General features: G+C 42.2%; 1 protein-coding gene across 1 annotated transcript in view; it reads right to left on the reverse strand.

The window, feature by feature from the left end:
* The window catches only part of LOC146481979 (RAC-gamma serine/threonine-protein kinase-like), a 32,580-nt gene that overhangs the window by 18,837 nt on the left and 1,696 nt on the right, over positions 1–12,047 (reverse strand). The window contains exons 2-3 of the mRNA XM_085108106.1: positions 10,215–10,303; positions 1,390–1,512 (exon numbers count right to left, since the gene is read on the reverse strand). Coding sequence (XP_084964232.1) covers positions 1,390–1,512; positions 10,215–10,281 — 190 coding nt within the window. The 5' untranslated portion in view covers positions 10,282–10,303. The remainder of the gene's footprint in view (positions 1–1,389; positions 1,513–10,214; positions 10,304–12,047) is intronic.

Genomic DNA, 12,047 nt, shown 5'->3' on the forward strand with positions numbered 1-12,047 from the left:
AAATACTGACATAATGACACTGCTTTCATGTAACTTTAACAGAGGGATCTTCTGTAAATATCCGTTTTGCACTTTAATGTTTTGTGAAGATACCCTCTGTCAGATTTGGATTTTTGTTTGCAGGCGAGTTAGGCTCTTAGAGAACTACAATATTGCTAAATTTCACGAAATTCTAACAAGCGGTTCCTGAGAAAACAGTTCATTTCCATTAACACAACCAGTCACAATTTTTTGGTCAAATGCGCATGCGTGGCTTTTAATTGGGTTTTCACAGCAAAGATTAAAAGAGTGCAAAAAGGCTTAGCTCTTCGTGAAATCGCTTTCTTTGTTCGGTGATGAAAGAAAAAGGGTTCACAAATGATACACTGGATTATTTTAAGAGCAAAACTTAACTTTGTGATCAATTTGATATAAAATTAAGGGATCACTTTATCGACGCCATATTTTGCTTACCACAACCCTAGCGCGCGCTTACTATCATCATTAAAGAATGAAGCCATCAAGCGCGCGCAAACTGTGTTCGGCCACCTTAAATTACACTTGTCTGACTAAATAGGAAAATTTGTAGGGTCGTCAAAGAATCTGTAAAATTTTGGGGAAAGTTTGTGTAATGTTGGTTTTATGACTATGGTGACGAGGACAATGGCACCTTCTACTGCCAGTAACAACAACAACAACAACTTCTACTACTACTACTACTACTGCTGCTATTACTATCACTATATATCATACTGTTACTATGTTGGCTGTTTAAGCCAGAATCTTCAGCTGCATTGGCAGCCAGCTATTTAATTTCTCCATGGTTCTGGCTTATCGTGTGAGTATCACATGACATCACAGTGCTATTGATCATGCTCTTGCCAGTTTTTTTTATTACTTTGCAACAACTTTTTGGCTACCTTTTTAACACTTTTCTTATTGCATGTATAAACGCTTCTCAAACTCATTAATAATTCATCAAGACAAAACAAAGAAATTCACTACGGTTACCGTGACTGTGGTTTGGATATGTGTTCCTAATTAGCATAAAATTTTGCCAACTCTAGCCTTGAATTTCTCCAAGAATTATTGATTATTTGAGAAGCCATATCAAACACTTGAAAGTGTGTTTCATTAGATATCCAAACACCTTAAAGTTGTTTAAAAAACTTGGCTGCGCCTAGTGTTTTCAAGCTACTTGTCAGTGTTTGGATACCTGATGAAACACACCTCGTGTTTGATATATTACAAGAACACAGATGGGATGTGCGGTTGACAAGTTTTATGTTCACTTTATGACTGACTCCACCTTCAGATTTAATAAAAAACAATCTTTTGTCTAGTGGTATAGATGCAATAAGGACAAGGTTGAATAGTAATCATTAAATAAATTTTACTCTGAGTACTTACTAGAAACAGAGAAGTTGTTGAGAGGTTCTGTTTCCCTTGACTTGGGGACTTCTTTATATCCAATAAAACTGCCATCACTCCAAAGCTGAAAGTACCTTGACCTCCAATTCTTGATGTATTCCCCTAAGGATGTGATTTCAAGTCATCCTGATCAGTAACTCTGTCTAATAAGATTATTGTGGGAGGGGAAGGGGCAGGGAGTGCCCAATTTTGAACTTGTAATAACTCCTTACATCAAGACTGCTGCCTAACAGGGCCCAGTAGCCTGGGGTGCCCAAGAAAATTCTCTGGGTACCTAAAGTTTTTTAGCACCTAACACTTCACATGTTGGGCTCCTAACTTCTTACATGTAGCTTTTGGCCTGGTGGGCTCTTTGAAATTATTTGTTCTTAGGCAACAGCCTTGTACATGTACATACCTAAACAATCATGCAATAAACTTAATCATACAAAAAACATTAGATATGCTATCTCAAATCAGTAAAATGGCAGTCTTAAAGGTGTCCAATGTAGTGTAAGCCCGAACATTCTCCGAAAGCAAGTTCTAAACTGTAGTGGCAGAGTAGGACACTGACCTGAGGCATATGTTGCAGTGCAGTGTTAACTCTGTAAATAGTTAAGCTTACTTATTCTTCCTAAATTCATTGTATTAACCTTAAAGGGAATAAGTTACTAAGATATTCAGGTGCAAAATTATTAATTTGAAAACAATGATAAGAATATCCTTTAATTCTCTGATACATCTGTACGTCATGACCAACACTATCTGCTAAGGTACTGTAGTTAGACTTTTAGTAACGTGGGGTGATGTAAATGCATGACACTTCACACCTCTCATACACAGTTGTGTAACCGCTTCCGTTGGAATCAAATACGTCGCGAAATATTTTGTGGTTTGATTTATGTTACCGCCGTGATCACCGCATTATAGATAGGCATAGCCCATAGCTCGCGTTTCAGTTCAAACTAAGACCCCTTGAGATCAAGATCTAGAAGACAAGTTAGAGCGAAATTCTCCGAAGAAATTAAGACCCGCGAACGTTGGTAAGCGACAACTTACTTATGTTTAAGATTACATTGTTATGTAGGTCGTAAGTTGTTTCTATTCCATTAGTTTCACTAGATCTTGACTGTTTTATTTAGTTCTTTTCAATATCACGTGCGTTTGGATTGTGATCATTTTTAGCTATAAAAGAAACGAAAATTTAGGTAATTTCTTAATGTAATCATTTCAGTTGACCGCTTCGATAAGTGCCCTGAGGCCACAAGAATAGGAATACGAAGGAACAATAAAGAAAGAATCGTAACCTAATTTGGCTTGGTATTCTCGACTGCGCGTGTGACAACCCGGGAGCGAGATTTTCATTTCTAACTTGAGCGAGACCGCTACAGTCAACAACGAGGGTTAACGAACTCTAAGAACTCAAGTCTAAGAGGATTATGAACTGAAATTAGACAATGGATACTGATAAAGTAGAAAATACCAAAGAAGTTCGTACTTCTGAAGGAGCACGTGGTGGCGATGAAAGCCTCAAAGAAAATAGCCACGTTACTAATGAAGAATTCGAAGAATGTCGGGAGCGTCGGAGTAGAAACCGCACCGAAAAGGGTCTAGAACTGGACTTGGAAATCGGTACAAAGATACGACAAAGATCAATGAAAGACCTCCGATCGCGTACGAACGCCATTTATGCATCCTTAAGAGAACCGGCAGACCTTGTAAAACTGAATGCTTGCAAGGACGGTTTAGAAGCTGACCTAAAATCCTTTCAAGCCGCACACGAAAACGTGATTGATCTTTTGATCAGATTAGAACTTCCGGAAACGGAACAAGAGATACATGACGAATTCTTTGACGTAAACAATGCGGCGTTAGAATGTTTAGCAGACATCAAAGTAAGAATAAAAGACCAAGAAATAGAAAGAGTTGAGCTAGTTTCGCAAAACTCAAAGCTACGCTCCAGAAAATCAGCATCGTCCATTCGAACGTCCTCAACGACCTCCTCAAAGCGAGCCGCAATCGAAACCGCGAAAATTAAAGCAAAATTAGACACACTTAAAAGGTGACAGGAAATTGAAAGGCGGCGAGACGAATTAAAACTTCAAGAAAAGGAGCTCGAGCGCTTACATGAGCGAGAGGAATTGCATGGAGAACTTTCCGCGGCCGAATCAATTCAGAAGATTCTGCAAGAATCCGAATTAAACGACACCATTGTCTTACAAGAAGCCACGGATAAGTTACAAAAACAAAGCGAAAAACAAAGAATTTCCGACTCTATGCCAGTTGGTCAACCACAAGCGGATAAAACTACCCGCAAGGAAATTAAAAGGAAAGATAACGAAGTTAACGACCCTATTGTTGTCGGAACACCAAAACAATCACCAGATGTGAACGAACAAACCGCGAATACAAGCGCGGGAACATCGCCTCACTTTCTCTCGCAACGTGACGTCAGCACGCCTTTGGCTCATCGAGATATCAACCAATCAGCGAGAAGTATCGAATCACCGGAGCATCACTACAATTCTCAAATTTGGCGTATTCAGGAAGAGAACGCAGAAATACAGAAAACGCAAGTCGAATTATTGCGAAGAATGACAGTTCCGGTTCCCAAGCCTCCAGTTTTCGACGGAAATATCTTAGAGTACCCAAAATGGGAAAACGCTTTCGACGCATTGATCGAAGACCAAGTTGTTCGCCCCAACTACAAGCTTTACTATTTAGGCGAATACACGTGTGGAGCAGCACAAAAAACGATCAGTGGTTTGCTAGGATTGCGGACCGAAGATGCTTACAAAAGAGCGCGAAAAACACTGAAAGAACGCTTCGGAGACCCCTTTAGAATTTACGAAGCATACAGAGATAAACTGAGGAACTGGAAGCCATGCATAACAAGCGCAGACTTGCAAGAATTCAGCGACTTTCTTATCATGACCCAAGAAACGATGAAATCCGTGAAGTACTTAAAGGAACTCGAGAGCTACTCAACGATTCGAGAACTCGCAGCTCGCTTGCCTATCTTCTACGGCAATAAGTGGAGAGAAAGCGCAAAGAAACTAGAGGCAAAATGTGGTGAATACTCCTTTGCAAACTTCGTCGATTTCACACAAGAAGCATCCCTTGACGCCAATCATCCAGTATTCTCGCACGATGCCCTAACCTCAACTAGGAAAGAATTGGAAAAGGAAAGAAACCTTCCTGCCGATAGGATGAGGCGAACCCCTGAAAGAAAGGATAGGAAGAAGCAACATGGCATCTCACTAACCACCACAGGCAGCGAATCGTCGTGCAAACACCCCCCGGATGCGAGTTCGTGTATGCTGTGCAAGGGAAAACACGGCCTTGCCGCGTGCAAGAACTTCACGGAAAAGCCGTTCAAAGACAGATTAGAACTCTGCATGTCGCGAGGAATATGCTTCTCCTGTCTAAGTCAAGGCCACACAGCACGACAATGCAAGCAGAAAACTCAGTGCGAGGTGTGTAAGAAGCCACATGCGACTGCCCTCCATCGTTTTTCACCTGAAGAAAAGAGACAAGAAAGCACCGAGGAAACCGTAAGAGCCACGAACAATTGCGTAAACTGCAGTAACACTACAACCTCCATGATTCTCCCCGTATGGATTCACCACAAGAATGACCCAGATCGTCGAGTCAAAGCTTACGCCGTGTTAGATGATCAGAGTGATACCTGTTTTGTCACCGATGACGTAATAAACAAGCTTGGAGTAACTGGTCCTTTCATTAAGCTAGAGCTGGGCACCATGCACGCCATAGAAAAGATTGACACACAAAGAATTGATGGTCTCATCGTATCACGCTTTGACGGCAAGGTAGACATACCCCTCCCTAAGACGTACACAAGAGCGAATATACCAGGTCAACGTGGACAAATTCCTCGCCCGGAAACCGCCCGAAAGTACGAGCACTTAGAGAAAATTGCTGAAGAGATCCCAACATATGAAGAGCACTTGAGCATCGGCCTACTGATAGGCAACAATTGCGTTCGTGCCTTAAAGCCAAGATCCATAGTTCCTGGAAGGTCAAACGACCCGTACGCTATACGCACAACGTTGGGCTGGGGAGTGGTAGGGGCCAGAAACCACGGAGATCATGATAATGAAATCGAAATGACAGCTGGATGCCATCGCGTCGCTACACGAGAAATAGCAAGCGAAGAAACCTCAACTGGCAAGTTCATCCCTCTGAGAAGCTGTAAGGAGATAATGGCACCTTTGGCAATCAAGAAAATGTTCGAGCAGGACTTTTCTGAGCCTCAAGATGCGAACTTAGCCATGTCCCAGGAAGATTTGAAGTTTATGAACATTACCTCTAATGGTATTCATAAAGCAGAAGATGGGCACTATGAAATCCCCTTACCACTCCGCAATGAAAACGTTCACTTACCATGCAACAAGAAACACGCTGAAGCACGATTAAAGCAGTTAAGTCGACGATTTGCTGCTGACCCAAAATACAAGGAAGATTATGTGTCATTTATGCAGAAGATGTTCCAAGAAGGCCACGCAGAGAAGGCCCCCGAGCAGTATGAAACAGTTTGGTACATTCCTCACCATGGGGTGTATCACCCTAAGAAGCCCGACAAGCTACGAGTAGTTTTTGATTGTTCAGCAGATTTTCAAGGACATTCCCTTAATCGCCATCTACTACAAGGCCCCGATCTGACAAACTCCTTGGTTGGTGTCCTGTGCCGTTTCAGACAAGAACCTGTGGCATTCGCTTGTGACATCGAGGGCATGTTCCACCAGGTACACGTCAATGAGGAACATCGTGACCTTCTCCGCTTTCTTTGGTGGGAACAAGGAGACACCTCAAAGGAGCCAACAGAATATAGAATGACGGTACATCTATTCGGTGCTACCTCCTCTCCGGGCTGTGCTAATTTAGCCCTAAGAACCGCCGCTGATGACGGTGAAAATGAGTTTGGAAAAGAAGCAGCTTCCTTTATTAAGGAGAATTTCTATGTCGATGATGGGCTTAAGTCAGTCCCAACCGTACCAGAAGCCATTGAATTGATCAAGAACGGCACTGAGATGTGCATGAGAGGAGGCTTTAGACTGCACAAGTTCACGTCTAACAGTAAAGAAGTTGTCGAGTCCACACCCATAGAGTCGCGCGCAAAGGAGATCAAGGAACTTGATTTGAACCGCGATTTACTTCCTCCCGAACGTGTGCTCGGCGTAGAATGGAACATTGAGAACGACGCTTTCAAGTTCCGTATTACCCTAAAGGATAAACCACTGACGAGGCGTGGCATCCTGTCAACAGTAAGCTCGATATATGACCCGCTTGGTCTCGCGGTCCCATTCCTGCTACGCGGAAAAAGAATATTGCAGCTGCTATGCAAGGAAAGCATAGGCTGGGATGACGCCATACCTGACGAACTACGGATGCAGTGGGAAATGTGGCGAAGTGAACTCCCCCTTCTAGAGATGATGGAAGTCCCAAGATGTTTCAAATTAAAGGAAATGGACAACCTCAAGAAAGTCGAGCTACATCACTTCTCGGATGCTAGCACAGAAGGATACGGCCAGTGTTCTTATCTCCGTTTGGTGGACACAAGAAATCGAGTGAACTGCTCACTAGTTATGGGTAAAGCACGTGTTACCCCTCTGAAGCCGATAACCATACCGCGCCTTGAGCTGACAGCCGCCCTGGTATCCGTCCGAGTTAGCGAGATGCTGAGCAGAGAGCTGAGATACGAAGAAGTCGAAGAAGTGTTCTGGACCGATAGCAAAGTAGTTCAGGCGTACATATACAATGACGCACGCCGGTTTCACACCTTCGTTGCAAACAGAGTTCAGCAGATCAGAGAACGCACCGTCCCCGAACAATGGAAGTACGTTGACGGAAAGAACAACCCGGCCGACGATGCTTCGCGCGGTCTGAGCCCCAAAGACCTCCTGCAGCCTTCGAGGTGGCTACGAGGACCTTCTTTCCTTTGGGATCACCAAGATAGCTGGAAGAATTTAGAGAGGAGTGTGCCCGAATCCCTGCAGCCTGACGATAAAGAAGTAAGGAAGGCATCCACCTTTACAACTTGTACGACAAAGAAAGAGCAATACGCAACCCTGCTTCAACGGCTGGAATACCTTTCAAGCTGGTTCAGAGCAAAACGTGCCGTTGCTTTGTGCTTGCGGTACCGAAAGATCTTACTAGAAAGAACGCGCGGCAAGCAGGCAACTATGGATGGAGTGAAGACAAGATCAGCAGCGCGCGAGTATCGTCCGATTGACGTCGATGAGTTAACAGAAGCAGAACAAGAAATCATAAGACACGTGCAAAAAGAAGCTTTTAAAGAAGAGATGAGCAAACTGAAGAAGATAACTACAGATTACGAAACCCCTAGAGAAGATGATTCAAGACCCAGGATTCAGAAACCTAAAGGAGCCAGTCCACTCTCCCGTCTGGATCCGTTCCTAGATAATAGCAATCTAGTAAGAATTGGTGGACGAATAAAGCAAGCTAGCGTAGCTCAAGATGTAAAGCACCCCATTGTTCTGCCTGGACATGGGCACGTTAGCAAGCTTCTAACCCGACACTACCATGAAAGGGCTCTACATCAAGGAAAAGGAATTACACTCAACGAAATTCGTTCCTCTGGCTACTGGATCATAGGCGGTGGCTCAGTAGTCTCCAGGCTGGTCCATGAATGCGTCACTTGCAGAAAGCTTAGAGCAAAGGTGCAAGAACAGAAAATGGCAGATCTCCCAGCAGACAGATTAACACCTACCCCTCCTTTCACATATTGCGCAGTGGACTATTTCGGACCCTGGTACGTGAGAGAAGGACGCAAGGAACTCAAGAGATATGGTGTATTGTTCACATGCCTAGTAACAAGAGCCATTCACCTAGAAGTTGCCAACTCCTTGGAAACAGACTCCTATATCAACGCCCTTCGCCGTTTCATATGTAGGCGTGGTCCCGTGCGTCAGATGCGCAGCGACAATGGCTCGAATTTCATTGGAGCACGAAGAGAGCTCAAGGAAGCGTTAGCGGAAATGGACCAAAGTCAAGTAAAACAAGAGATGCTAAAAGAAAGCTGTGATTGGTTCGAGGTGAAACTCAACGTCCCCACCGCTAGTCACATGGGTGGAATTTGGGAGCGCCAAATAAGAACCGTGAGAAGTGTGCTCTCCGCCCTACTAGAGAAAAATGGCCACCAAATGAACGACGAAGCTCTACGGACTTTCATGTGCGAGGCAGAGGCAGTAGTTAACAGCCGACCTCTAACAGCAGAAGGTACCACATCATCAGACACAGCAGAACCACTCACGCCAAATCACTTCCTGACGTTGAAAACGAAGGTGGTCCTGCCCCCACCGGGAAAATTCACATCTACTGACCTGTATTCAAGAAAATGGTGGCGATGGGTTCAACATTTAACGAACGAATTCTGGGCCAGGTGGAAGAAAGAATTTCTTCTCTCGTTACAAACCAGACAGAAGTGGACCCGACCAAGGAAAAATCTTCAAGTCAATGACATCGTGATAGTCAAGGATGAAGATACTCCAAGAAATCAGTGGAAGATGTGTCGTATTATTGAGGCCCAACCAGACCAGGATGGATTGGTACGGAAGGTGATGCTAGACGTTGGCAATCCAAATCTGACACCAGACGGAAGAAGAAGGCAGCCGTTGTCAACGCTGGAAAGACCAATCCACAAGCTAGTGCTGCTGGTGTCAGAAGATCAGTGAAGACCGGGAATCCCCGTCGAGGAGCCATCAGAGAACTCTTAATAAGTACCATGAACATCAAGATGATAGATAAGATGAACAGTGAGAAAATTTAATTTTGTTATCGTTTGCAAATAAGGTATAGTGGTTAGAGTAAATTAAGGTATTAATTTAGGGGAGCCATGTAACCGCTTCCGTTGGAATCAAATACGTCGCGAAATATTTTGTGGTTTGATTTATGTTACCGCCGTGATTACCGCATTATAGATAGGCATAGCCCATAGCTCGCGTTTCAGTTCAAACTAAGACCCCTTGAGATCAAGATCTAGAAGACAAGTTAGAGCGAAATTCTCCGAAGAAATTAAGACCCGCGAACGTTGGTAAGCGACAACTTACTTATGTTTAAGATTACATTGTTATGTAGGTCGTAAGTTGTTTCTATTCCATTAGTTTCACTAGATCTTGACTGTTTTATTTAGTTCTTTTCAATATCACGTGCGCTTGGATTGTGATCATTTTTAGCTATAAAAGAAACGAAAATTTAGGTAATTTCTTAATGTAATCATTTCAGTTGACCGCTTCGATAAGTGCCCTGAGGCCACAAGAATAGGAATACGAAGGAACAATAAAGAAAGAATCGTAACCTAATTTGGCTTGGTATTCTCGACTGCGCGTGTGACAACCCGGGAGCGAGATTTTCATTTCTAACTTGAGCGAGACCGCTACAAGTTGTGCTAAATAGTATTTTACTACTGTGGGCTATCCTGAAATCCTATGTCTTTGAACAAGTGTTTTCTTACTTCAGGTGTTCTAAATAATTTGGGGCAAGATATTAGCTCTGTTATGTCTCAGTTCCAAACGTTAAGAACTGAGACAAAATAAGAAGGATTTGTATGGAGTCATCGGGGCATAACAGAGCTAATATCTCACCCCCAAATTGCAATAAGATGTTGATTTTTGGCGAGTAGGCATTTTCATCATGCTCTTTCCGAGTATACTAACAAATCCCAAAATTTCAAATATCAAATATTTGTGATGTCACACTTTAGGACTCTGTAGCCTGAACATCAACTAAGCTGGTTTCTCTTGCTACAATATCATCATCATTTTCATAAACAAGCACTGACATACCTCTCTTCTGAACCCAGCCTACTTTTACAATAGTCGCACCAGGGCTTGGACCATTAACAGATGACATTGTCAAGTCTGCTGTGAAGATCCTTAAAAATAAAACAAGGTTACATGAACAGTTATAATGTCACATTCTCATCCCTGCTCCAAGAGTTTTTCTCCAGGTACTTCGGTTTCCCTCCCTCCACAAAAACCAACATTTCCAAATTCCAATTTGACCTGGAAACAGTGGATGAAATAGCCACTCTGTGGAAGCCAATGAAATTCCCATTTATTTATTTATCTATTTATTTATTTTAAGTATTATTTGTTCAAGTGCTATAACTCTTGTCTTTTGAGTATCAAATAGAGGGCTCATGCAGGGGGGGGGGGGGGGGGTAGTTGATGTTTTTGGCATAAAAAGAGAAAAAACAAAACCTAACACTATTGATGTTGCACTAGGGGCTTTAATTTTCACAGCTGACATTTGTCAAACCTGCTGTGAAGACCCCTAAAAATAAAAAACAAGGTAACATGAACAATAACATGGCATTAATACTTAAGCACCAAAGCTCTTGTTTTTGATCATGAAATGAAGGGTTCAACGCAAAGTGGTAAAATTGATGTTTTTGCCTTTAAAACATTTAAAACGAACAAAAAAAACTCATTATGCACTATAAATTAATTTTGTGTGTGAGAAACACATATGCTTTAATTTAACTTTTGGCCCAAGGGGTAAAATGCAAATAATTTTACTTTAGCAATGGCCATTGTTTCAGCTGTACTACTAGTTTTATGGTGAGATAAAACCCAGAAGGTACTTGCTTATATAAGCTTTGTGATGCATGCTTTTTAAACTGTTTTGGCTTTAATGGTTAGAGCTAAAATACGGTTGGATAAAATGATAAACTTTGGTCTCAGCGAGGGTCACTAAAAATTCTCAGGGGTACCCCTGGGGTATCATGAAGTACCCTCAGGGGTACCCTGGGGATGGTTAAAAATTACATCCAAAGTGGATTTTTGAGCCATGCCACAGTTATTAGAAGACAAATTTTGGGTTTGGGCCTGCATTCTCAAGGTGACTTAATTTAATTTTAAGTAAAATGACGCTATTAAACTTGCAGGTAGCTGACTTCTTTACTTTTGGCCATAAAAAGAATTGTTTTCCAATGTTTAGCTATTTACTAATTGCATCCCATGGATTGAGTAACAACAGTGCCTACTGTGTTAATAGCTTGTCTAACAAAGCATTAACAGACCAAAGTGGTCCTGTGTATCCTAATTGCTTCATTGTTTTAAATTGCTATGATGGAATGCAAAGATTTATAACTGTTGATCAATTACACCAAGAGTCAACAGAAAAGTGTGACCATTCAAATGAAAGCTACTGAGCAGTACTTTCCTGTGGTGTTGTTTATTATGCTGTACAAGGTGTTTCTAACTTCTGGGTCTGTGGATGAAATTCTAAAGTGTGACCATTCAAATGAAAGCTACTGAGCAGTACTTTCCTGTGGTGCTACATGTATTTATTATGCTTTACAAGGTGGTTCTAGCTTTGAGTCTGTGGATAAAATCCTAAAGTATGAACATTCAAATGAAAGCTACAGAGCAGTACTTTCCTGTGGTGCTATTTATTATGCTGTACAAGGTGGTTCTAGCTTTTGAGTCTGTGGTTAAAATCCTAAAGTATGACCATTCAAATGAAAGCTACAGAGCAGTACTTTCATGTGGTGCTGTTTATTATGCTGTACAAGGTGAATCTAACTTTTGAGTCTGGATCAGATGGGATTATTCCTAATGTGTGACCATTCAAATGATAGTTATTAATCAGTACTATCCTGCCCATTTGTTTAT

This window comes from Pavona decussata, unplaced genomic scaffold (assembly GCF_977016875.1).
Source record: "Pavona decussata unplaced genomic scaffold, jaPavDecu1.1 SCAFFOLD_48, whole genome shotgun sequence".
NCBI classification, from domain to species: Eukaryota; Metazoa; Cnidaria; class Anthozoa; order Scleractinia; family Agariciidae; genus Pavona; species Pavona decussata.